Source organism: Dasypus novemcinctus, chromosome 3 (genome assembly GCF_030445035.2).
Source record: "Dasypus novemcinctus isolate mDasNov1 chromosome 3, mDasNov1.1.hap2, whole genome shotgun sequence".
In the NCBI taxonomy this organism is placed as follows: Eukaryota; Metazoa; Chordata; class Mammalia; order Cingulata; family Dasypodidae; genus Dasypus; species Dasypus novemcinctus.
In genome coordinates, this window is record NC_080675.1 from 152,642,305 (window position 1) to 152,669,442 (window position 27,138).

Consider the following 27,138-nt stretch of genomic DNA (forward strand, 5'->3'; position numbering starts at 1 on the left):
TTCAAATATTAAAATGTATGGTGTACAACAAAAGATGCGCTGAGAAGCACACAGCATCACTGCTGTAAGATTCCAACCCAGAGTACACAAACTAAATCTAGCCATGAGAAAAGAGGAGACAAACCCAAATTGAGAGACACTGTACAAATTATATGGCCTGTATTCTTCAATCGTGTGAAGGTCCTGAAAGACAAAGAGAGAGGAACTACTCCAGGTTAAAGGACATTACAGAGACTTGACAACTAAGTGGAACATGTGATCCTGGATTGGATCCTGGGGCAGAAAAATTATATTTTTTCTTTTACAATGAAGGATATTAGTGGGATGATCGGCTAGATTTGAATAAGGTGTATAAGTTAGAAAATAATACTATATCAATGTCAAGTTTTTGACTTTGATAATTATAATGTGGTTATGTAAGAGATTGCCTTTGTTTTTAGGAAATGTACACTGAAGAATTTAGGGGTAAGGGGTAAGAGGGGTGGATAAGACAACCCATCAACAGTGTTGTGCCACTGATAATAACAGCAGAGAGAGAAGTGGGGGTGGGATCAGCCCAATTTGTGGGAGGTTAATGGGTCAAATGGGAGCCCAGGATATGGGCCTCAATGGCTACCCAGAGCTGCATTAACTTCCTGCTCCTCTGAACTGGAAGTTTCCACATCAGGACAAGGAAAGTCCTGGGGTGGGCTGGGCACAGCTGGGGCACCTGCACCTATGTGCCTGGACTGCCACCTTTCCTCCCTTTGGCTCCCTCTGCCCTTCCCAGAGCAGGCACTGAGGGCTCAGTGCAGCCAGCTGGGCTCCGGACTCAACCCCAGCCCCCCCAGTCAGAGGACAGGTGGACAGACGGCAGGGCCTTCCCCCAGCATGCCCACCAGGTTGCCTTCCAGGGCTTAAAACTGTCTTGAGTTCCAAAGGTCAACTGATAATCAGACTAGGTGCTTCCCAAATCTGTGACATGACCTTTCACCCTGAAAGTCACTTCTACCTTTCTGGAAGGACAAGACTCTAGGATCTCAAGAGTTACACTGTCCATTATGATAACCACATGTCACTACTGAGCACTTGAAAAGTGGCTCTTCTGAAACAAGATGTGCAGTAAGTATGAAATCCCAGCAGATTCTGAAGACTTAGTTATGAAAAAATAATACATAGCTCAATAATTTTTATATTGACCATATGCTGAAATAATATTTTGCATAAATTGAGTTAAATATATATTATTATAATTATTTTAAAATGTGGCTACTGGAGAATCTAAAATTATATTTCTGTTGGACAGCACTGCTCTAGAGGATGGGATTTATATAGACGTTAAAGCCAAAACCGAGATACTTTCTGGATGAAGAGATAAGGTGTTAGCTGTGCATGTGCCCTCACCTACTTTCTAATGAACTTTTAAAAATGAGATTGGCACCGCCTGTCTCTGACCTGGCTTGCTGGTGGGACTGGGGGCAGTAGCAGGGGGGCAGGAGGGATGCAGAGGGATAAAATGCTTGGAGTCGCCCGATTCGGGAAAACATTGTTTGTTGTCTTACTGGCCCTGAGGTGTGCTGCAAATGGCTTCTTATGAATGAGAGTGAAGGAGTTTCTTGTTATTAAGAGGGTCAGTTACTCCTCTTACAGTCACCTGACTCTGCTGTGTTCTTGAGGAGGAGGGAAGCAGCTGGCTCTGCGGAACCACACACATGCCAAGCCTGCCCAATTTAAGCTAGAGCCCACAGGAATGTATCAGGCTGCTGAGCTCCACTTGTCGTCAGGCATGTTTGGGGTGGGCCAGGGCAGCGGGGTCATGTCCGTGCCCAAGCCATACCTCAAAATTTAAAACATCTCCGGTGATTCTAACGTGCAGGACCACGGCTTCTGGGTGGGGCTGTGGACCAGCAGCACCAGCCACTCCTGTGAACTTGTTAGAACTACAGGCTCTTGGCCCTTTCCCACACCTACTGATACAGGAGTCTGCACTTCACTGAGACCCCAGGTGATTTGGGTGAGAACCACAGCACTGGCGGGCTAGAAAGCAGCCACAGGTGTCCTAGAAGGTGGAACTGGAGTAAGAGAGATGAGATAATGAAGGTAAACAGGTGCCGGATCTCTAGGACAGGAGTTCTTAACAAGGGGTCCATGAGCTTCAACTGAGATTCAGAAAAACATTATTCTTGTGGGGACGTGTTGGTGCTGGTGTGATATATTTATTAAATACTACACAGTATAGGGTGGACTTAGTAAGGGGTCTGTGATTTTCACCTGGACTGGCAAAGGGGTCTGTGGAACAAAAAAGGTTAAGAACCCCTGCCCTAGAAGGATAAGAGGGTGGGGAGTGGGCTGCGGGGGCTGCACCCAGTGTTGGAGCGGTGAAGCAGACAGGCTGTCTGGAGGGGCACAGACTCGGGGGAAGAAGGCAGAAGCAGCAGTCTTGGCCACGGACCTGAGGCCATAGCCCAAGTCCAAGAGGCTCTGCAGCTGGGCTGCAAGCTCCTTCTCGAAGGACAGAGGTAGGGGACAGGCTTGGTCTCTGCACCCGGAACAGGGCTGAGCCACTGCTGTAGGAACACGACCCCAAGGCTCTAGAGCAGAGGCCTAGAGGGCGGGGAGCTGGGGCATTAGGCTTCTTGGCTGACATGATGTTTGGGAATTCCTGGCTGTTAATAAAATTTGAATTCAAACGATTCAGACGTTCCCAGGAGACTGTATTTTAGTAGCAGAATAGAACAGGTCCAATTTTAAAAGATCCCTGACTCCAGGGGCTTACTGGGCCAAAAGGGAAATCAGCATTGATTCTTTAATTAGAAAAGGTACTTTCCTTTCATCTTTTCAGCATTCAGCCAGCCAAGCAAGGCACTGGAGCTGGTTCTCAGGGTGCTGTTATCCCTAGAGCCACCAGAGGGCAGGCGTCTCTTATTTCATATTTTGGTGTAGCGAGGGGACCACTCCAGGAGGCCAGTTTGAACTGCCAAAGTCTGTAAATACCAACAGCCAGATGGCATTTCCTGGCAGGTGGACTGGTTCTACTGTGAGATTCCACCAGTAACCCCTGAGGCCTCAGAGAACTCCTGGGGCGGTAGAGGAGGCTGGGTACCTTTGCTTACCTTTGCCTCTGCTTTATAATCTTGGGGTGTTTGGATGAAAGTTTGAAAGATTAACTTCTAGAATACTGAAATGAAGTTTGCCAAGTGTCCGATGGGTCCTTCACGTGAAGTAAGGCTAGGGGAGTGGCCCGGAAAGAGGTGGCCTCAGGTGACTGCTCTGTCAGGCAGGGTACCCACGCCTGGTGCTAAGAGAGCCGGGTCTGAAGGATGAAGCACAGCCGTGCAGTGCCAGGTCGGGGGGAGCTGCACTTGCCCCTGTGGGGACTGGTTGCCCCCACCCAGAAAGGCACTGCGCAGGAGGGTCCTCTGGCGGGGATGGGTGCACTGAATCCTCTGGGAATCAGTTTGGGTGAAGCTGGAGGGTAGGGACTGTGGGGGCCCTAAATTGTTCGAGAAGGTGCTCCCAGGCCATGGAGAGTCATGGGGTCCCCAGGAAGGGAGTTCTTTCAGGAAAAGCCTATTTCCTTGTCGGCAGCCCAGCCGGTTGACGACTTCAGCTCGGTACTGAGATTTACACCCATCAGTTCCCCAAATAAAAGAGGTCAGAACTTCTGGGAGCAGGAGCCCGCAGTGAAGTTGGCGCACTGGCCTCCCGCCCTGACTCTGCCTCTGCCCTCGGCAAATCCCTGCTAGGCCAGGGGCTCGGAGCCTCTCTGCCTCAAATGCACAGAACTACAACAATGTGCATAAGATATCGAGGGAAGCTTGGGCCCCCTGAATCTCACTGATAGATCAGCGTAACAGCCCAGCTTAAAACCCCACAACTGGGTGGTCTGAGACCATCTCCTGGCTCCAACATGCTCTAATTCTATGATGCTGACACCTGCGACCCCGGTGTCCCAGGTACAGCAAAGTTACGCTTGGAGGCTTCAGCTGTTAGCAGAACATCGTGTGCCCAACTTTACTTAACTGGATTTATTCTGGGTGATTGAAATATTATCAGAGAAAGCCATGAGGCTGACTTAAATTGACCTGGGCTTCATTTTTATTGATTTAACAAATAGTTCTAAAGCACTTACTATGCATCATGAACTGTTGTAGCACTTTACAAATGTTAACTTATCTAATTGTTTTAAAAGGCAGTTATCTCAACTGTTTTCTCTGTTGACACTGTGGAGAAAGGTAAACTTTTCCAAGCAGGAACGTTTTTCCTTTTGGGTTTGGTGGCAACTGGTATTTCCAAATCACAGCCCTACCACTGACTGAACTTGGAGTGTCACCTTTGAGCCTTAGTTTCCTAATCCCCACAAATGGGGATAGGTAATAACTGCCTTTGCAAGATTGTTGTGAAGATTTAAAATGCTAAAAATAATGTGTGAAGCCCGTAACACAGGGCTTACTAGAAGTTTGGACATTCATTCCATTCTGCATGATTATTATGTGCCACTAAATGCCAGGCACTGGGTTGGTAATAGGGTTCACACCCACAGCCTCTAGGAGCTTAGAGCCTGGAGTGGCCTCTGAGGCAATGGGCTCCTCATCCTAGATCACTCTGAAAAGCAAGACAAATAAAGGGAGGCGGAAAGCAGATCTCACAGGAGAGGAAAATGAGCTCAAGTATGGAGGACATCTCAGGAGACCTACTGTTGACCTCTTAGAACCAGCAATCCCACGACCAGGGGGACACCCTTTTCCTAAATACGGGGGACACCCTTTTCCTAAATACCTAGTTTTGGGGACTTTTTCCTTTCTCCCAGAAAGACCCAGAACAACAAGGAAAGCACTGTCAAGCTTCCCGTTTCCTTCCTTTACCTACTTCAAGAGGCAAGTCACAGCAGGACATACAGACCCAGAAACATGAGCACATAAACACACCTCATGTAATAGGAAGTCTAGTTTGGAGGTGAGAGGTGAGTCTCTAAGCCTTTTGGGGAAACTAAGTTAATAGAATTTTCCATATAGGCAGCTTCAGTTCTGCAATCAGAGCTAAGGTTAGCCCCCTTGCTTTGGGGAGGAGCAAGGGAGGAGGGCTATATGTAGCCGGCGTCACTGGAATCTTACATTTGCTTGTCCCAGGATCTCAGATTTCTTGCATCCTTGGAAATGTCAAGTTTGGGAAAGACAACAAGAGTCAGGGCAGGAGGTAGGCATTCCCACAAAACTGCTCTGGGGGCACAGCAGCTGATATACACCCTGGGCTAGCTGCCTCTACTTGAAAGCGGCCAGGGCATTGTCCAAAGATCTCCGAAGAGTTGCCATGTAAGTAGAATGTGGTCAAGGAGTGGCTGCCCACCAACTTGGCAAGGGGTTCAAGCCTGACTTGGGGAAGGAGTGAGATGTTGTTGGACTAGGTGGCCATAAGGCCCATCCAACCTCAAGAGGCCTCCGTTCCGGGAATCGGCTCAAAGTCTAAGACTGTCCTTTGTGCTGGCAGTTCTGGCTACTGCTGAATGCTCCTTTAGGGTTAGAAGCTGGGGCTGGCTGGATGAGGTGAGCTTCCTGGCCAGGTGGGAACGAGCTGGCTACTGTGTTCAGGCACACCCCACTTCTTTCTTGCCCAGCTCTTGCTGGGTTCTGAGCTCTAGTTTGGCAAACCCGGGGTCTGCCAAGCTCCCCTTTCTTCTGTTTGGCCAAAGTCTGGATGCTAGGTGTCTCCACAGATGGCTGGGATCCCCATCCGTCCCCAGATGCCATAAATCCAGTTCACTTTCCCTGGGGGACCTGGCGTAGATTTAAACTGTCCTACCCTCACTCCTGGCAGTTTTCCCAGCACCCAGGCTGGAGTGGTCAGAGGTGCTCTGCTGCCACCTAGTGATCGAGTGACGCTGTGAGCAGGTGGAGATGGTGGGGGTGGGTTGCAGATGGATATTTTGCTGAGAAATATATCTGTGAATTTATTGCCTTCTTAATCAGTGAAAAACTTTGGGGTTGCTGGACTGCAGGAAAGAGGCTAACCTTTGGTTACCAAGAAAAGTTTTTTGATCTAAATTAAACCTTTATTTCCTGGCTGGGTATCGAGAAGCCACCTGGAAGGCTAAGTCTACTGAAAATACAAAGGAAGCCTCTGGTCACAGGTTCAGCCTGGGGTCGGGGGACAGCTGGTATGCCAGGGGAAGGAGTGGTGTTTTATTATGGACAAAGCTCACTGACATCAAGAAAGTGGATTATGAAGCTCTTTTTCTTCTTCTCGGGTGAAAAGTAACGTGAAAGCCTTCACAAACCATGTGATACAGATTTTCTAGACTCTGCACTTGAAAGATTATGGCATGGGTAAAGCCAACTTTTAACCCTGAACCCCAAAAGGCACCAAAAGCATCTCCAGGATGCTAAAATTGTAGTAAGTAAACTTGACTTGTCCTGAAGGCAAATCTGACGTTTCTTTTAGGATGACTTTGAGGAAGGGTCATGGAATCAGCAGGTAGGCTCGGAGGTGGGCCAGCCACACACCATGTCCTTGAGTTCCAGGCGTGAGAAGCCTGGTCCCTCCTGGTGTACCTTCCTCAACTGCATATACATCTGGGGATTTAAATGATCTGATCCCTGTCCTGGGGGAGGACCTGATCCAGAGCAGACTTGTAAACAGACAAGGAGAGCCCAATGTGACATGTATGGTGATGGAAGTGGACAAAGGCCTGAGCGCACTGAGGTGAGGCCCTGCCTGGGGTGGGGTGGGGAACAAAGGTGTTCCAGAGGAGACAGTACAGGAAAAGAGAAGGATATTTCAGGTTAGGGCTTAATAGGTTCCTCCCCTCCCTCTTTTTTGCCCCAAACCTTTGCTGGATTATCTAAAACTATTTTAGTCCTTATTTAAAACATGTTGGTATACTGGACTGTCTTGCTTTTCCCAGCCTGATATCTCAAAAAACATCATTGTGGGCAACGACCATCCCAAGGAACAGAGAGTGTCTGCAACTGCAAGCAAGATAGTCCCATCCATCTGCCCCATGGGATCTAAGCCCCCTCTCAATTAGAGGTTGAGTGGGCATCACCATCCCAGAATCCTCAGGACTGGGGAATGAACGATGACTAGAGTAGACTTACTGTTATTCTAGCAATGGAAGAACTGTTATCATTGATGTGGAGACTGGCCACTGGAGGTCCTGAGGGGAAGGAGAGGGAAAAATAGGTGTAATATGGGGCATTTTCGGGACATTGGAATTGTCCTGAGTGATGCTGCAATGACAGATACAGGCCATTGTATATCTTGTCATAACTTGCAAAATTGTATGGGAGAGAGTGTAAACTACAATGTAAGCTATAATCCATGTTACCAGCATTGCCCCAAAATGTGTTCATCAATTGTAACAAATGTACCGCACTAATGAAGGATATTGTTAATGTGGGAAAATGGGCAAGGGGTAGGGAGCAGGGCATATGGGAAGCCCTCATATTTTTTATGCAACATTCATGTAATCTAAGAATCTTTTTTTTTAAAAAAGTATATAATAAAAAGGGAAAAAACAAACCCCACATCACTGTATCTCCATTAGTTTTTCTTCCTCTGACAGTGAAGTTCTGGCAGAAATATGCCATTGGCATCATCTCCAAGTAAGTGTCCCTTTCTGCCTACCTGAGTCCCAGCCTTCCTCCAGGGTTCTCCTGTCTGGGCAGCTGGCTCTGGCCTCTTATGGAGGAACTTTTAGAGGCTTAAAGTAGAAATAATTACCAAACATTGAATGATAACTTTTGTTTCTTGCTGTATTTTTTTTCATTTTTGACAAAGGCCACCCCCTTTTTCTCCCATTGCTGAACTCCTGTGACCCTCTCTTCGACCTCTTTTCACCAAAAACATGGTGAACACTACCTTTTCATGTGACCACGAAGGCTCATCTGTAAAATGGGATGATGAGCCTTGCTTTGCACTGGCTTCCTCAACACATCTGTTGTCACTCTCACCTCGCACACTGGGCTGCGTGCCTCTCTGCGAGGGCTGAGGATCTAGGCTCATCTAAATATTCTGTCTTTTGTAGCCTCTTGTCTATTCCAGACCCTGGCCTCCAGTATACTGTCTACAGCTGGCTAAGAGAAGACAGAATTTCCATTCGGTACCATGAGCTGGCCTCCTGCAGACTCTTCCTCTTCTTCCAAAGGCAGTCATTTGGTTCATAGAGAAACAGTTCTGAACCTTACTTTCCTACTGTTGAATGGGGTGATGATGTCCAATGCCAAAGAATGAGATCGAGGCAGAAGAGGCTCTGGTTACACGCAAACACAAAGCCTTGGCATTGTCTACAGGGATGGTAGACAGAAGTCAAACTGCAATTGGAGTCAAAGAATCAAGATGAGAAATTCTTAAAGAAACAGTCAAAGAGGGCAGGCATGTTCCTAGATCTTTCCCAACCAAACAGTGACTAGGAAGCTGAAGGAAATTAAGATCTAATTCTGGATCAAAACCTATGAATGGAGACTTGGCTCTCCCAAAGTCTGCTATGCATTTTAGGAAATTCTCCAATATCTATCCCACTCCTGCCCCACTGGATAACAGGAGAACATTTTGGAAATGAAACAGTTCAAGGGATGAGCTTGATTGGCCTGTGGATTTTGCGGTATCCCTTGCCATAGGACATGGTTCTAGTCATTGAGACATGAGAGTGCTGCTGGAAGCTTCTAGGAAAGTTCTTTCCTGCTCTTAAAAGAGAATGATGGGAAGCCATTCTCTCTTGCCAGAAATGAAGGAGGAAGGGTTAGGCTGATTACAGCAGGCAGCAGCCTCAGGATGAAGCCAAAAACCACTGAGAGCAGAGATGAAAGGAACCTGGTCCTCATGGACTGTTGAGCCTCTGGCCTGACCCTGAAGCTGCTCTAGCTCTGAACTCCCAAGTTACACGGCCAGTGAATCCCTCATTGAGTTCAAGGTGGGTTTTCTATTATGTGCAGTCCAAAGTACTCTAGCTGATAGAGTTCCAACCCTTTGTGAAAAGAATGGTGTCAAATTCACAGGATTTGGAGATGACAGAACTGATGTAGCCAGCTGGAGCTCAGACATGCTTGTGGGGATACCCGCTCTGTTCCCTTCTCTCCCGCTCCCCTGCGTGTCTATTCAAATCTGTGGATATGCGTGGAGGTTTTTGTGTTTTTTTAATCACTATAAGAAGAGGCACCTGGTTAGGACAGGAGGGAAAGGAAGATGACATAGCCGACTGGGTTGAATCTGAGCCCTGGATGGAGAGCTGAAGGCCAGAAAGAAACAGGACCGGAGCTCTGGCTATAAGCAGAGCACTTCTGGGCCCATGGACAGAGTTTGGGAGGGGTTTTTCCTCTCCATCCTGCATGGAGCACAGCGCCTTCTGGCTTCGAATAACCTGGACTTGGCACTAGCATTCCCACAGTGGACACCATCGGCAGCAGCAGCTTCATGGGCAGTTGATGTGGCTGAGAGGGAGTCAGAGCAGGGAAGGAAGAAGGATGTTGATTCCAGGGGAGGCTGTAACAGAGTGGCCAGCTTCGTGCCCTTTGGGGTGTCTGGGAAATCAGGAGGTAGGAAGGAGGCTTGGGATCATTGTAAATGAGCTTCAGTGACTTGTGGTAGACATGGGTTGGTGAGGCCAGGCAAAGTTGAGGTTCTACTGGCTGGGGCCACAGAAAATAAACTGTTGGGGAAGGACAGTTCAGTTCCGGGCGTGTAGCGCCGGAGACGGCCATAAATTTGGGAGGGACAGGTCGTAGCTCCTCCGGCTGGGCTGTGCAAACCATCTTGAAGCCATCACTGAAGACTACTTTAATGATGACTCGGATAGAGACACGATTTCTCCTCCTAAAGACGCAGCCAGTTCAGAGGCAGAGGAGTAGATAATTCCACAGCTATGTGGCTAGAGTCTGAGGTATGTTCCAGATCCTTGTGAAACATCTAGGAAGTAGCCAGGAGTTTAAGAGTCAGATCAGGGCTGAAAACATGGCTTTGAAAGTTCCAAGTTAGGGGGATGGATGAAATTACCCAGAGTGTAGGATTCATAGAGGGATGGCCAAAGACAGAAAACCAGCCCCAAAGTATAAAGAACAAGCAAGGAAGAACAAATTTTAAAAGGCCTAGAAAGAGGAACTGCCTGCAGGTAGGAAGAAAATCAGGAGTGGAGTAGTCCCAGGCACAGGAGAGACTTTCCAGGGAGAAGAGTGGTAACAGTTTCAGGTGCTGGACAGAGGGCAAGATAAGGAGGTAGCTGCTGACCTCAAGAGTAGTTTGCACAATGTGCAAGAAGCTGTGCACAAAGCTGAAGCTGATGGCAGTAGATTGAAAAACGAATGGGAGGGGGCAAAGCAGAGATGGTGAGTGTAGATGAGGCTTTCAAGAAGTTCAATTGTAAAGAGGAAGAGAGAGATGGTGGTAGCTGATGGGAACATGGAGTCAGGGAGGATGAGAGAGACTGGAGCATGTGACAATATGGGATGAGGAAGCAGCTGATGAGCAAGGTCTCAAGAAGGAGGGGAATCATGGCTCAGGGGATGGGATGTGCCCAGAAGGGAGGAAAAGAGGGACTGAAGAGTGCAGTGCAGCCCATCCATGACTGTGCACTTTCTCAGGGGAGGAAGAAAGGGGGTCATCTGCTGAGGGCAAGAGGGGGTTGGGGAAAAATGGAAGCAGTCTGAACTAGCTGCTTGGGGACCAGGCTGAAAAGCTGAACAGGGCCACAGGGGACAGCTGTCAGGCAAAACCGAGGTCCAAGTCGAGGTTGGAGCCCTTGAGTCTGGAGGTGCCATCTGCACAGTTGTCTGGTTTTTCTTGCTGAGCCCCTGGCAGCCTGAGGATAGAAGTGAAGAAGGTAGACTGTGGGTAGTTCCACAGTTTGGGTCCTGCTAGGCAGGAATACTGGAAGGGAAAAGGGCTCCTGGGAAAGTCAAAAGGAGCTTGATCAGGATTCAGCCTTCTACCTGGGTCCAGGCGTTTACCCTGTGTTAGGGTAACTTCTTACTCATTTCACAGGGTTTTCGTGGACAAAAGGGAACATTAATTTGAAACCACACTGAAAAGTTAAGGGCATAAGGGAAGCAGACTTGGCCCAAAGGATAGGGCGTTCACCTACCACATGGGAGGTCCACGGTTCAAACCCTGGGCATTCCTTGACCCGTGTGGAGCTGGCCCATGTGCGTTGCTGATGTGCGCAAGGACTGCCATGCCATGCAGGGGTGTTCCTTGTGTAGGGGAGCCCCACTTGCAAGGAGTGTGCCCCGTAAGGAGAGCTGCCCAGCACAAAAGAAAGTGCAGCCTGCCCAAGAATGGTGCCGCCCACACGGAGAGCTGACACAACAAGATGATGCAACAAAAAGAAACACAGATTCCCGGGGCTGCTGGTAAGGATACAAGTGGTCACAGAAGAACACATAGCGAATGGACACAGAGAGCAGACAACTGGGGGGGGGGGGGGGGGGGAGGGGGAGGAGGGAAGGGGAGAGAAATTAAAAATAAATAAATTTTGAAAAAAAAAAGTTAAAGGCATTAGATTGTGTAGCCTAGCAGTGGTATCACATGTGCAATGTGTGTTAACCACCCTCACAATCATGACTTTGCAAAAGGGGAGTCACAAATGGAAGCCAATGGCACCAGCCTGGATCAGTGGGCAGGAGACAGAGCTCTATTCTGGCCTCTGTTGCTAAGTGACCTTGGGCAAGTTCCTCTCACTCTCTGGGCTGTGGTGTCCTACTAGAATATTTAGAATAGATGCTTTCAAAGGTCTCTTCTAGCTCTGACATTCTCAGATTCTGGGAAATCCAAAAACCCCGAAATATCCCTGAGCTCCAGAAGAAGTGCAGGGCGGGATGGCTGGATAACTTGGGCCCCATGCTAAAGCCTGGGCACCTCTTGCTGGGGTCTCTGAGGTCTCCTTTCCTATAGAAAAGGGTCATTTCGATATATAACCTCACTTAATAGGAATAGGTATTTGGGACATGACTTAAACCAAAGCTCTTCAAATGCCTCATAGAACCATAAATAGTACTTGTGTTGTTTTGCCTTGCTTCAGAAAAGGCCAGGCTGGAAATTTTGGGAAAACCCTAGGAAATGCAGCAAGAGCCAAGAAGCCTTGTGGAGAGGCTTTTCCCTTTGCACATTGTGTTTCTGTTTTGCTTCGTTTCTGCCTGGCTTCAGCCCTGTGCCTGCCCTTCCTTCCTCCAGGAAGCCTCTGGCTGCCAATTCAACCCCGCAGCCCAGCCGTGAGGCAAATCCCTTCACTGTCTGCTCCAATTTACCCTACAGGAGCAGCTTTCCAGGCCACACCTGGAGATTCAAATCAAATCAAGAGCCTCTCTGCCTTGCAGGCCCTACATTTGTATTCTCCCTGGTCAGAGGAAGCCCGGCAGAGACCCAATCCTGAAGCAAATTGAATGATAAAGCCGGGCCTCCAACCTTCTCTGCCTTGAGGCTGTGCACTGGCGCACCCCAGGCAGGGCACACTCGGAACTGGGCCGCCGGCAGCACTGCCCGCTCACGGGATGCAGATGTGGACCCTGCTCTGAGCCAGAACCCTTGCAGGCTTTCACAGTTGTCTCCACGCCTTCTGACTATAAACTTGAGAAGAGCTTAACCCAAGCTCAGGTGCTGGTGAGCCTCAGGAGGCTGCACTTCCGCTTTCGTCCACCAGAGTGCAGTGACAACAACTTACAGGCTGCTAAATTCGCGGAGCCCAATGAAAAATTGTAGAATTTCAAGACGGTGGCAGAAGAGCTTTAAACCAAGCTCAGGGCCTGTGCAGCTGCAAAGGTCATGAAGGCGGCCTTGGCTCAGGGGCCTCAAGCCAGAGGGGACCGGGGAGAAGCTGCACCTGTCCTCAGGGGGTCCTGAGCCGGCTCAGGCAGGCACCACCTCCACCAGGCGTCAGTCAGCTATCTCTTAACCTCTTGCCTGTACTCTTTTCCAATGTCCTGCTGACTCTATGCACAGCACTGGGAAGAAATTATGTGTTCAGCCACTGGGGTGCAATTTCTGCAAAAGAAGGTGTACGGTTTCATAATTGTTTGGCAATTTATCTCGGGAAGGGGGAAGACTTCAGGAAACAAGCACAGGGAATCCAAGCTCTGCAAATTTAGCTTTAGCTAAGGCTTCTCATTTGTTCCTAAAATACTCATCAGCCCTTTGTTTTTGTATTCAAAGCAGCCACCTGGGAAAAGAGAGTGGCCCAGTACCAGCTCCTAAGGTCCTCCCCAGTGCTTAACATTCTATGTCTAATAGTGACAGGTTGGAGCTGGGGGACGCCCTGGTGAGGCGCAGAAGCTTGACCTGCTGTGTGACCCCAGGACCTGCTCCTGTCGTTCTCTTCAGCTTTCCCCCATAAAGTGAGAGTGCCGAGCTCTAATGCTCCACTACTGTCCTTCAGAACGTATGTCTGTAAGAAGTACTGGGCTAACAGGAAGTTAATTGGGAAACAAAGGCATCCAATCTATCAACAAGCTAAGAAGGAGAAGGTAGGGGCCATTCTTCTGAATTAGGGATGGGCAAATCCCACGTGTCTTCACTGGAAAGGGAAGGAGTGAATGTCTACAAAGCTCCCAGCTGAATTATGCGCAGTTCCTGTCCAGACTCAGCATGTTAACTGCATGCAGGCCCCTTGCCTGGTAAGAGCTGGCTTGATAAGGGAAATTGCAAGTCCATCGCTTATGGGCTCCGTTACCTTAGGCAAGTCCCTAATTGCTGTGGGTCTCCTATTTCCCAAATAAAGAGAGGGGGTTGGATGGATCATTAAGGAGCACTTCCATCCTAAAATGAGTTCTATGATTCTCTGAGCGCCAAGTAATTGTCACATAAGAGGCTGTCTACCCTCGAAGGGTATTCTCTATGCCCAAAGCCTTTTTCTGAGGAAATAATGTCTAAGAAGAAAAAGGGTCTGGGAGGCCTGATGTGAACTTCTGGCTTCTTACTATTTATTTAGCCTCTAACCCCCGCTGCTCCCATCCACCGAATCCCAAGGAATGCCGCAGGAGACTTCTTAGCTAGCTCCAGGGTCCTGACACCTACCCTTCCCTTTGGTAATCTTCGTCCAAATTCGACAGGAGCTGCGAGCCCGCCGAGGAGAGGTCAACAGCAGCCAGGGGCAGGTCCCGATAGGCAAAGTTCACCAGCTGCCCGGGAGCAATGCTCTTGGTTTCTTCGTCCACTTGCTGGGAGATGATTTCAACTTCTGAAATTCCTCCTTCTATGGTAGGCCTGAGTTGGGGAGGAGGGCAACAGGGAAGAGTCAGCCCCCAAGAACCAAATGTCCCATTCCCCATGGCGAGGAGGGAGAATGAGCCCGCGTCTATGCTGGCATGGAGCAGGGAATGTGGGAGTGTGCCACCAGCCCCCGCTGGCCACCTAGGGACTCACCCGAGGACTCAACCAGCCTGGTCTTCTCCACACATGGGGAAACGAGAAACAATGGGAAGTGGAATTGCTCAAATCTGAAATGTGAGCCTTTTGGACCCACATGATAACTCCACCAGCCAGGGAAACCAAGACTTAGACTTTCAGGATAAATATTCCAGGTCACTGGACTTTATATCAGAGCAACATACTCTTAAATGGCCTCCTGGGTTTCTTTGCAAAGGTCCTTTGAAAAGTTTCTACAGTCTGTCTCACAGTAGAGAAGAGAGGTTTTTGTTCATGACTGATGGTACTGTTGGTGACGGGGGAGCCTACCTGAACCCTGGCAAGGACCACTGGGCCTGGGGTACTGAGGACAGGAGAGGCCAGCTGTCCTTGGATGCCACAGTTTTCCCACTTGAGTCAGTCTCATTATGTTGGCCTTTTAAGGTTGGGGTAGGAAATAGGGGTCACTTGATCAAATGTCTGAGGAGTTTGCGTCTCTTCTTATGTTACTCTCATGCTACCCTGGGGCACTGCCAATTTTTGATGCTCCACTGGCATTACAGGTTTTCCCAGCCAGAGGCAGTGCCACGCCCCAACCCACCAGGGCATATTTGGCAATTTGTGGAGGAAGTTTTGGTTGCCATAATGACCACAGTAGGGAAGAAGGGATCATTACTGACATTTATGTAAGGAGAGGGACATTAAATATCTTGCAACGTGCCCAAAACTAAGGACTTTTCTGCTCAAACACAAATAGCATCCCTGTTGAGAGATGCTGGGCTAGATCTTTACTTTCCTCTGGCTTTCTTCCTGGGGTGCCATCTTTGGTCCCTCTAATACATCCTTGATCCTCTCTCATCCTCCAGAATCTGAGAGTGTGGGTCTTGGACCTCTGGTTGAACAATGAAGATTAGAAAGGAAAGTGGTGTGAATGAAGAGGAGTACAAATTAAATATTTGCAGGAAGACTGGGAGTCAGTGGCTAGGGTAAGAGAGGCCACTTTTAAACCTGGGGTGGCAGCCCAAACTGCCATAAACCGGCCCCGGAGCCACAGGCCTAATACCAACTTCTGTGGGGCATCTCTCGAGGCCACAGTTTCCCTAATGGAAACATGAGGAGGTAAAATAGAAGCTCCCTTAAGGCTATTCCTTCCTCTATGATCTGGTATGGATAAAAATTATATGAAGCAGGTGGAAGGAGCTCTAGGGTGACAAATCCCTACACTTGGATGGGGAGCTCTAAATTCTAAATGTTTGTTTCCCAACAACGACTGAAACCTAACCAGTAATACACAGTGACAGGCATCCAAGAAGTTTAGGGCTGAACCTGCCTACTTCTATTTTATCTGAATCATGCAGATAATTGAGGCAAAAGTGGGATTTTTATTTGATCACCACAGGTTGGCTGCCTAAACTACCTGAATTCACCAAGTAATTTCCAATGCCCCAATTCTCTTCTGTAGGCCTTATTTAAACCTTTGCTTTTTGCTACCTGTCAAGCACAGATAATAGTACTCATCATTGCATGACATTTACAAAATGACTCAAGATCTTTAGATGGAGCAGTCATAGGATGTGAGGCTTCTGTGTTACTCAACAATTGAAATAAAAGTGTGGGTGTTTCTGGGGGGGAATCCCAGCTCCTCCAGATGTTTCCCATAAGGCAGATACTGGAATGAATTTGTTCTTTTCTTCTGGACCAGTTGAGGAAGCTGTGAATTGCTGGACTGAACAAATAGAGCTTTCTGACCAACGGGGCATTTATGGAGGTGATTTTCTGAGACTAACAGGAAGCTGCTCTGAGGACCACGGGACAAGCTCCTTCTGCCTTCCTGAACTTTCTGCCCTCTGTCCCCCTTTTGCCAATGGTCATAGTGACCTGGGGCCATGTTGGCTCACAGGGTCATCTCAGCAGAGAGACAAGGCCTCCTTTGGTGCGAACGGAGGTCCTGCAGACTACAGTCTGATTATCAGCTGGAGACCATGCACTGGTGTGGACAGGAAGAGCAGTGTGGTAAACTAAGTGCATTAATGGCTCTGTTCTTTGCCCCTCCTAGTACTCAGGCCCCTTGCCTTGTGGCTTTGCAGCTTCTCCCATCAAAAGGAAGAGTCTATTTCCCCAGCCTTTGATGCTGAGTGCAGTCAAGGGACTTGTTTTGGCCAATAGAATGTTTCAGCAGACATAACACCAGCAGAGGCATGAAAAGTCACTTGTGAATTTCTGCTTGTGGTTTTATACCCTCAACACTGGCATTAGATGACTAGCTTAGCCTACTGGAAGAAGGAGGCACTTGGCTCAGAGACCAGTTTCCCCTAAATCAGTTAACAAATCCCAAATCCAAGAGTGAGCCCGGTCAAGATCAGCAGAGCCACCTACTTGACTACCCCAGACATGTGAGCAATAAACATTTGTTACGGTGTTCCAGTGAGGTTCTATGGTTGGTTGGAATGTAGCATTATTGTGATGATAGCTAGTGCACAAGTGTTCCAGATAACAGAGAAGCCAGGCCCACACCTAGAGAAGCCAAGGCATCAAGGTGTAATAGAAAGGTATTTTTACCAATGGGTTGTAAAACATAGGATAAGTGACCTTGCTGGTACTTGGTTTTCCAAACAGTAAGATGAAATGGTTTGGAGAACTGAAAGCAATTCTCCCTTATGGGTTCTGCCCCTCTTTTTAGGAACTCTCTTATGATTTCTAAATTTCTTTGATTTCTCATTTTATTAATTTACCTTAAGCACTTCTTATCATGTCTTGAGGTTTGCTTTTGAAAGGTTTTCCCCATGTACTGTGGCCTCCTGCTAAGGGAAGTGTGTGTGTGGTATGGCAGCCTGAATTAGAAGATTCAGTCTTGTGGGAGATTTATAGCGACAGTTCTGGATTACAGAATTCCCCAGCTTTCTGAACTAAAAAAATGGTGTGACATTAATGATGCAACTCAGAGGAAAAGCAGATTTTGGAGGGGGGAGGGGTAGGCAAGAGAGTAAAGAGTTTATTAAGAAACAAGAAAATGAGAAAAGTACACGGTCCATGCCAAGGCATGAACTGCAGGTGGACTGCAGAATGAGTTGCACTAACAAGTCATTTTAATGCAGGGCTCAAGGACAAAACCATTCCTTAGGGTTGGAGAAGGACTCTCAGTTGCTCAGCATCCACAGAGAACAGACCCCAATGTTAGTGTTATGGATTGAGTTTTTTTCCCCCAAAAGATATGCTCAGGTCCTAGCCCCCAGTCCCCTAAATGTGACCCTTTCTGGAAATGGGATCTTTAAAGATGTGATTAGTTAAGATGAAGCCAAACTGGATTAGGATGGGTCCTTATCCCATATACTTGGTTTCCTTATAAGGGGAGAATTGGACTTGGACAGACAGACACAGGTAAGAAGGCCATGTGACAACTGAGATAGAAATTGAAGCCCAAATCACCAGGGGCTAGGAAGAGGCAAGGAAAGTTTCTCTTCCTACAGATTTAGGTCTTCCAGCCTCCTGAATTGTGAGACAATAAATTTCTGTTGTTCAAAGACATCCAGTTTGTGGTACTTTGTTATGGAGGCGGGTGATGGGGAGTGGTTGGCGGAGAGTAAAGAGTTTATTAAGAAACAAGAAAATGAGAAAAGTCCATGGTCCGCTAAGACAGTCACTTACTGTGGATTGGTCATGTTGAAAGGTACAATCAGAGCTGTGGGTTTTCTTGGAGTCTAGTGGGGCTCAGCTGTCTTCAAGTCTGCAGTCAGCATTTCCAGGCTTGGCTCCTACAAGACATATAAATATGGTGCCCTGAAAACAAAGGATTGAATAGTAGGAATGTATTACACTCAGAGGCCAAACCAGAATCTTCTTAAGCTTATGTAAACATGAAAGTCCATAGAACTTCCTTTAAGTAATACTTTATATAGTACTTTTCAACAATGTGGAATAGATTCTTTCGAGGGGTAACAATAGGCATGATTTCTTTCTTTTTTAGAATAAGGAAACAGGCCCAGAGTGACCTAGTAATTTTTCTGTCACCCAGAACTGGTAGAAGAGCCAGAAGATCCAGGTTTGAGCTCAGGTTTTTTAACTCACCCACTAAATGGCCAAACCCAAGAAAACCAGGGTAACTTTATACGTCAGTCTTTTTTTTTTTTTTTAAGATAAATAGATCACGCAAAATGTTACGTTAAAAAACATAAGAGGGTCCCGTATACCACCCCCCCACTCCTCCCACATCAACATTCCCGTTCATCTGTGAGGCACATTCACTGCATTTGGCGAATACACCCAGAGCACTGCCACACCACATGGAACACAGTTTACATTGTAGTTCCTATACTTTGGTCTCAGGAACCTGAAAAATAAGGTTTGTCTCAAAAAATCTTAAGTGTTTTCCCACTTATTTCTTCCTCCCACTTCCCTTGTACTCCTGGTAGTTCTGTCTTTCTGTTCTTCCAGACTTCCCTCTTCCCCTCTTCTTGAGTGGCTCTCTCAGTGAGAGGCACTGTAACAGAGTTGCTAAGAGAATCAACTCTGGAGCAAGATTGTGTGAGGTTAGAGCCTGGTTCCTACTTACTAGCTCTGTGACCTTGGGTAAATTGCTTAACCTCTCTGTCCTCAGCCTCCCCATCTATAAAATGGGGAATAGGAAGCGGACTTGGCCCAATGGATAGGCCTACCACATGGGAGGTCCACGGTTCAAACCCTGGGCCTCCTTGACCCATGTGGAGCTGGCCCATGTGCAGTGCTGATGCATGAAAGGAGTGCCCTGCCACGCAGGGGTGTCCCCTGTGTAGGAAAGCCCCATGTGCAAGGAGTGCGCCCTGTAAAGAGAGCCACCCAGCGTGAAAGAAAGTGCAGCCTGCCCAGGAATGGCGCCACACACACGGAGAGCTGACACAACAAGATGACACAACAAAAAGAAAAACAGATTCCCGGTGCCACTGATAAGGATGTAAGCGGTCACAGCGAATGGACACAGAGAACAGATAACTGGGGGTGGGCAGGGAAGGGGAGAGAAATAAATAAGTAAATAAATCTTTAATAAAATAAAATGGGGAGTAATAGAACTAACTAAATGAGTTGATGCATGTAACATACTTAGAAGAACAGTGGCTGGCACATAATAAATCCTGCTTAAATGTTGACTTTCATTACCATAATTATTATTTTATAAATTAAATTGCACAGTCTATTGAGTTCAACCACATTCCAAATTAAAATTTCGACCAGGTAAACGATATACTTTTATGTAAACCAGTGCTACAGTATTATCTAGAAGTCTTCTGGGAATTCGTACAATCTAGCAGAAGGTACACAAAGAGACCTCCCAAGGTTCTGGGTGATTTTGAACAAGTTATTAGGGAGGTTACTCAAAGGAGCAATCCTTTAGTAAATTGCATTCTGCCACAAAATGCTTTTCCTACCAGAAACCAATTCTGAAGCTCAGCTCTCAGGGGCAGCTGAACTAGAAAGACAAAGTCAGAGGAGAGGAGAGGGGAGGGGAGGGAGAGAAGGAGAAGGGAGGGAAAGAAGGATGCAGGCTTGATTTTCCCCCCTCTATTTACTGGTTTTCAAAATAATGAACTGGGTTCTTGTTATCCTCCAAGGTCAATCAATGAGATTTAAAAAAAAAATTTTTTAATGGCATCATGGTTTTAAACAGTCACTCCTAGGAGCTGGGGGAGCAGACTCCCTGAAAAGGGAAACAGTAGTTTCCCTGGAAAAGAGTGGGCAGAAATGATTAGGAGATCAGGACATTGGGAAAGCTGGGATAGGAAAGACAGCAAAGTCATACTTGTAAGGGCCGTGAGTAGACCACTAGGCCACTTCAGCCAGGGATTTTTTTTTTTAAGGTACTGAGGCTTGGGGAATGAGCCTGGAACCTTGTATGTGGAAAGCTGGTCCTCAAGCACTGAACCACATTGGCTCTCCTGATTTGGTTTGTTTGTTTGCTTGCTTGCTTGTTGTTTATTTGTTTTTAGGAGGCACAGGGAACTGAACTGGGGACCTCCCATGTGGCAAGCAGGTGCTCAATGGCTTGAGCCACATTCGCTCCCCAGCCAGAGATTTTGATCCTTAGCACATAGCAAAGTTTAGAGGGCAAGATCCTTTAAGATGATGGGAATACTAAGCCGGGGTGTTATTTAAAAATAATATTTTCCAACAAAATAAACCCCCAACGCAAAAGCCTAGCAGGAAGCAGGTGTAGTCTAGCACTCTATAAATGAACATCTGAAGTGCAAATCTGCTGTCTCATAAACCTGGTAAAAGTAGAAGGAAAGCTTGTTTTGGATTTATTGGGTCTGGCACTGGAGGTAAGGCTGCTTTTTAGACTTTAGTAAAATCCAGTCTCTTCCACTTGTCGATCATCAGCCTTCTATGTCTTTACCAATATCCTGCTTGTTCCAGCTAGATCTGCAAAGTTCAACCTCCCTAAGCTGGCATTCTTGGAAATTTAGAGCTGAAAAAGGCTACTAAGATCAACTACTCAGCTTCCTCACCTAGCAGATGTAAAAACCAGTAATTCAGTCCCCCAAGAGGCATCCAGGTCCATTTCTCATTCCTTACATGAGTGATAGCCCCTTGGCAGGCATGACATGCTTTCATTCCTGTTTTAGTGGGACCTAAGGCTGGCTTTACTCAGAATCACCAGGGGACCTTTTGAGAAATGTAGGTCCACAGGCTACACTGCAGAGATGCTGACTCTGAACTCTGCAGGTGGAGTTTGAGAATCTGTTTTACATCTCCCAGGTGTTTCTGAAATGCAGCTATTCCATTTGACCCTTTGTGGCAGTGGTGCTCACACTTTTCCAGGTTTCAGAATCATTGGGAGGCCTTAATAAAACACAGTTGCTGGCCCAACCACAGAGTTTCTAATGGATTTGGTCTGGGATGGCACCTGAGAATTTACTTTCTAGCAAATTCCTAGGGGATACTGATGCTACAGGGCCACAGCCCACACTGCTCTACTGAATCAGAAAGCCTGCTCCAGGTAAAGTCGGTCTTTAAAAAGATAACACCTTATTTTGCAGATGAGAAAGGTGAGACTCAGGGAAGTTAACTAGTTGCAAAGCTACTTGGAGGAACTGCAAGTAGAACCTTCAGTGGTCAGGATGAAGAACTAGAGGTGGGGAGCACAGGTATAGCTCTTAGGAATACTATTAATATTTTTTTAAAAAACTTTTTATTGTAGGTATACAACTCAGTTTCCCAGTTTAGCCACCATCAAGTGTACAATTCAGTGGTATTATAATTGCATTCATGGTATTGTGCTACCATCATCAACATCCATTACTCCCCAAAACATCACCTCAACCAGAAACTATGCACCCCTTATGCAATGACATCCTCTTCCTCTTACCCCCTGGTTCATGGTAACCTGTAATATACTATCTGTTTCTATGAATTTGCATATTCTAGGTATTTCATATAAGCAAGATAGTACAGTAGCTGCCTTTTTATGTCTCCCTTATTTCATTCACCATGACTTCAAGGTTCATCTATGCTATAGCATGTATCAGAACTTCATTCCTTTTTACAGCTGAATAATATTCCATTGTGTATATATACCACAACTTATCCATTCATCTGCTGGTGGACTCTTGGGTTCTTCCACCTTTTGGCAATTGTAAACAATGCTATGAATATTGATGTACCAATATCTGTTTGAATCTCTGCTTTCAATTCTTTTGAATATATAACAAGAAGTGGGATTGCTGGGTCATTCTGAACACAGTGTTTCTGTGTTCAAAGCTCTGAGGAACTACCAGATTGATTTAGTTAGGAATAGTTTGTTTGCAAGTAACAGAACACCTGACTAACAGTGACATGGAAATTTTTAATTATCTTATATAACAAGAGGTCTGGAGGTGGATGTTCCCAGGACTGGAGACATCTACCTCCAAGGACCAAAACTCTTCTCTTTTTTCTATTCCCCTATCTTCTGTGTGATATATTCCTCACGTTTATTGCCCTGTGGTTGCAGAGTGGTTGCTGTAGCTCCAGCTTGCTCATCCTCAAGCTGGTTCCCAAAGAAGAAGAAAGAAAGAAAGGCTTTCTCTTCACAACTCTGACCTTGTATCCAGTAGGCAAAAATCTTTCCAAGCGCTCTAGTCAGCTTCTTCTGAGGTCTCCTTGGTCAGAGCTTAGTCACAATGGTCATATGACAGCAAAGGACTCCTGGGACAATGAGCTGGTGGCCAAAAGGGTTAGAAATGCTAGGAGAGCCTAGAACAATTATGGTTCATCCCCTGGGGCTAGGTATATTGTTTCCACAAAAATAATCTGGGTTATTTTAGCAGGGAAGAAGTAGGAAGGGTTTTGTGTAGACAACTAATTATCTGCCAGACCAGGTTTGGACACTGCTAATATGGCTCTGATGCTTTACTGAGTAAGCTTCTGAAAGACTTCCTGGGTCTCCAAACGAGACTGGTCAAGTGTTGGTGAGGGCTGGCAGGAGATGTAACGGCTGTGCTCTTTTATCTGGAGATCCTATGCCTGTGTGTGAGGTTCAGTTTTGGCATTATAAAGGCTGCTTAGAATCTGCTCCTGGGGAGAGCCACTGAGCGCTGGCACCTTGCACAGACAGCATGTTCTACTCCCCCTCTCCCCCACCACCCGCCACTCAGGAGAAGTCTGTTGTGTGTTCCTGTTCCGTGTCCTCGATGAGAAAGGTTTCTGTATAAGCACAAGGTTATCCTTGTTACCTTGCTCCATTAACAAAGAGCTGAAACGAGGAAAATCAGTCATCTGCCCCAGCATTCTCCCACTCCCATCTCCAGTCTATTGCAAAATTCATAGCTGCAAATCAGGTAACTGGGTGGGCAGGGAGCCCATGAGGCTCTCTCTTTTAGGTGCAACACAGTTGGTCTTCTCTGGACCTCTCTAACTTGCTACTGTTTGCTCTTCCTAGCTTGCACAGTAAGGTACCTAATGACAACTACCCAACTCATGAAATATGGGAAACATAAAACTAGATCACAGAAAATTAGGCACAAAGAAGCTAGATCAAATCATCTAAAATTACTCATGCATTTTGAGACAAAAACCAAGAGAACTACTATCATGTTTCCCTTCCTCTCAAGTCAGTGCATCTTCCCTCCCTCCCTCCCTTCCTCCCTTCCTCCCTGCCTCCCTCCCTCCTTTCCGGTTTTAAGCTTCATCAAACACTTCCCTAAGCTGAACATACCATGCCCCTTCCAGGGCGAAATATCCATGACTCTTTGGCCCTTGCTGGCCTGGGCAGAGAAGAACCCCACCCAGATAACATCCCTCAACCCTGGTTTGATGTCACCTCCCCTCCAGAATTCTGCAGGGTTTCTGAGGAACTCAGAATATTTATGATTTGGGGAACCCCATATAATGAGCTGGGGCTATGTAGTAGGCTGTATAGTATCACCCCCAAATTCATGTCCGTCAGAACCTCAGAGAAGAAGGTCATGTTAAAACACAGGAAGCGAATGGAGAGATGAAGCTACAAGCCAAGAAATACCAAGGAATGTTGGTAAGCACCGGAAGCTGGAAGAGGTAGGGAAGGAGCCTTCTCTAGAGCCCCCAGAGGGCGCAAGGTGCTGCTGCCTCCTTGATTTCAGACCTTTAGCCTTCAGAACTGGGAAGGAATAGATTTCTGTTATTTTAAGCCACCCATTGTCAATTGTCACAGCAGCCCTAGGAATCTAAAATAGACTTCAGTAATGACTCTCACCCCAACCTTGCTCACCCCAATCAGGCAAATTTTACATGTAATACCATCTTTCAAACATTTTGCATATCTGCAAAACAATCCTTTGCTTCATGTGACATTAACTAAAATGTACTAGGAACCCAAATATAATTAAACTGCCTTGACACTGAATTCCACGTGGTACTATGCAAGTGACTATTTCTTTGGTAAGTGGAGGGAAAAAGACTCCTTTTCTTCAATGTTTTCGTACTACCTATGGCAGGATTTCAAAAATGACCTTCATTTTCCCCTGCTAGGGCAATGCCCCCTTGGTCTTGTAAGTTTCCCCGGTCCTTTCACCCTGTCTCTGGGCTTGGCCATGTGACTTGGTCTGTGCAGGTGGAACATTAGAAAATGTGAAAATCACTGGCGTCACCGGGCTTGTCCTTCCTCGGCGTGGGCTGTGCAGTCACAAAGACTAGCTCTTTACACTGGCTGGCAGGATGGTTGATCCAGTGGCAGGGTAAGAAGAGAGCACTGACCTTCAGGCCCTTGACCTGAACAGGATGGAGACTGATTTGAGGCCAACGATCTCCCCCTGTGGCTCTAGCTGCAGCAGGCCTGAGAACCACCTGGAGAGCTTATGTAAAATGCAGATGCCTGGGCTACCCCCAAGAGACTCTGAACCCAGAGGCCAGGGACCTTGGTTTCCATATGCAGCCCAGGTGACCAACTGAGAAACACTGACCTAACAGCTTTACTTTCACATCTCTCATTCTGGGACCCCAGTCAGGGTCTCTTTAATTTCACAACTGCCTACAGGCCCCAGTGTTTTGCAGTCCCCTGTCTTTTTGCTGATGCCCTTCTCAGACCTCTGTAAGTCTTTCCGTCTCCAGAAGTTCCTGGCCCTGAGTTCATTCCTCTGGCTTCAATGGTCCTTCCTGATCTGCTCTCACCCCCAAAATGAACTGCAGGTATTATCACTAGCATTGGCATTTGGGTTCAAAAAAATACAACAAAATCAACCCAAGACCCAAACCCATCAAAACACCTACTTGGGCTTTTTAACAAGTGACTTAGGCCACATGGGAAGCGGGTATGGAAACAGCTCCAGACTGGGCAGCTGTGAAACTGACATAACCTTTAAGCTGAGCCTAGTTTCGCCATCTGTCAAAGAAGACAGCATCTGACTGGCTCGCCTCGGACACTGTCATAGCGCTGCATCTGATCCTTGTGTGTGACAGAGAAGTACAGCATGTGAGGAATCTGTCCCGCTACCACTACATTTCCTTGCCTCTAAGGAGCCATCAATATAATGTACACAGTCAATTTAATAATAGCTTGTCAATGAAAAAAAATTTGCATACTGACACATTAAATCTATGCATCAATTATGAGACCTTGAGGGTTTCAATAATGGAATATGGAAAAACATGAGACTTAGCACTTAATAAACTGAGTGCTATTGTTCACATTGAACATTTAAAACACAGGGAAACATAAGGAAGTAAAAACGAACATCAACTGAACATCAGGACGTCTGAGAAAGAAAGGAGTCTGGAACTACCATATAAACACGTCCTTCTGGTAACTCGCCAAAATGACCAAAAAGAAGAAAAGGAATTGGGGGAAGATACGGATGTGCACTTAGAGAAAGGTGCAACCCCACCATGCTCAAGGGGCATCAACCAGAACCCATCAAGGTAGAACCAACCTGAGGAACCTCTGAGTGCAAAGCTATTGAGACCCCTGGATTTGGGGGGTGGGGAGTGTAGGAAGTCTCCTGGGCAGGCCAAGGGAGAGATGGAGCCTGCCACACTGGGGAGGCATTTCAGTCCCCTTCATAACCAGCAGAGTCTGGAAGCTGCAGGAGCTGCTGGAAAAGGAGCCTCGGTTGTGGCCTCAGCGGCTTATAGTCTTTGCCTCTCACCCAGCTCTGAGTGGTGTGGGCTTGCTTAGTTACCTTTAGGGGGCCAGGAAGGAGAAGCTAGGATCAACCCATGTCTTTGAGGGACTTTCCGCAAAGTGACTGTTCATGTGGAAGCAGGGAGTTGTCAGGAGCCAAATGACCTCTCTTCAACTGCCGAAAAGGCCAGCTCAGTGGACAGAGACCCCAGGAAAGAGCTCGGCCACAGCCACATGGTGAAGTGTGGGGGACAAGGGAGGCAGGCTCCTGGGACAGCGACTTCCAGCACCCAAAAGTCACAGACACTAAGATGATCCCCCTCACCAGTGAGCAAAGACACATAAATTCAAACCATTTTTCTCCTAGTGGGCAGGGAGAGGTTTACAATACCCAGAGTTGGTGATGGTTTGGAAAAATGGCTGTTCACAGTCTGTTGATGGGAGTAAAAATTGTTGCAGATTTGCTGAAGGGCATTTTGACAATATTTATCAAAATTATTTTAACATTCTTATGCACACTCTTTGACCCAGCATTGCCACTTCTCAGGGATACATTCTAAGATAATAAGGTAATGAATGTACATATATATATATATATATATTTATGTAGAAGTTTGTTGGATCATTATTATAAGAGCACCACTCCTAATATATCGTGGGTGCTCCATAAATACTTGTTGACTCAGGAATCAATAAAATAACATATTGGAAGTAATCTAAATATCTGTCAATAGGGGACTGGCTAAATAAATTAAGAAACTTTTATATTATGGAATTATTACACAGCTATTGAAAAGGATGAAGTTAAATGGCTGCCCAGAGCTAGGGGTTAGGATGGACTGCAAAGGGGCACAGCAAACTTTCTGGAATGATGGAAATATTCTATATCTTCATTGTGATGATGGTTCCAAGTGAGCATTTAAGATGGGTGCATTTTTAAATTGTAAGTTATATCTTGATAAGGCTGACTTTTTTAAAGGATGAGGGTGTACTATTCTCATTAACATGAAAAGTTGTCCATGATATATAGTAAATTTACAAACAGATTACAGAACAGCACATATGACGATCCCATTTATGTAATACATCCAGAAAATACATATGTGTGTGACAGCATATGGGATGGAACTTTTCCTGTTGTCCTGGAATTTTGCAGATGCCACAAAACTGAGGACAAAGGTACTGAGTGTTCACACTTTCTAATGAGCGATGTCAGACCATCTACCAGAACATACTAATATGGTTAGACAGGCCCAGCAACCCCCACATCCAATTACCTAGCAGAGAAGTTA

The 27,138-nt window shown here is 46.6% G+C and overlaps 1 protein-coding gene across 4 annotated transcripts in view; it reads right to left on the bottom strand.

Moving 5' to 3' along the window:
• TMEM266 (transmembrane protein 266) overlaps positions 1-27,138 on the bottom strand; it is a 117,962-nt gene that overhangs the window by 56,167 nt on the left and 34,657 nt on the right. For all 4 annotated transcript variants that reach the window (XM_071214315.1, XM_004468189.3, XM_004468188.4 and 1 more), the window contains 2 exons: positions 17,950-18,056; positions 13,975-14,163 (listed from right to left, as the gene is read on the bottom strand). In XM_071214315.1, the coding sequence (XP_071070416.1) occupies positions 13,975-14,163; positions 17,950-17,963 (203 nt within the window). In that variant the 5' untranslated portion in view covers positions 17,964-18,056. The remainder of the gene's footprint in view (positions 1-13,974; positions 14,164-17,949; positions 18,057-27,138) is intronic.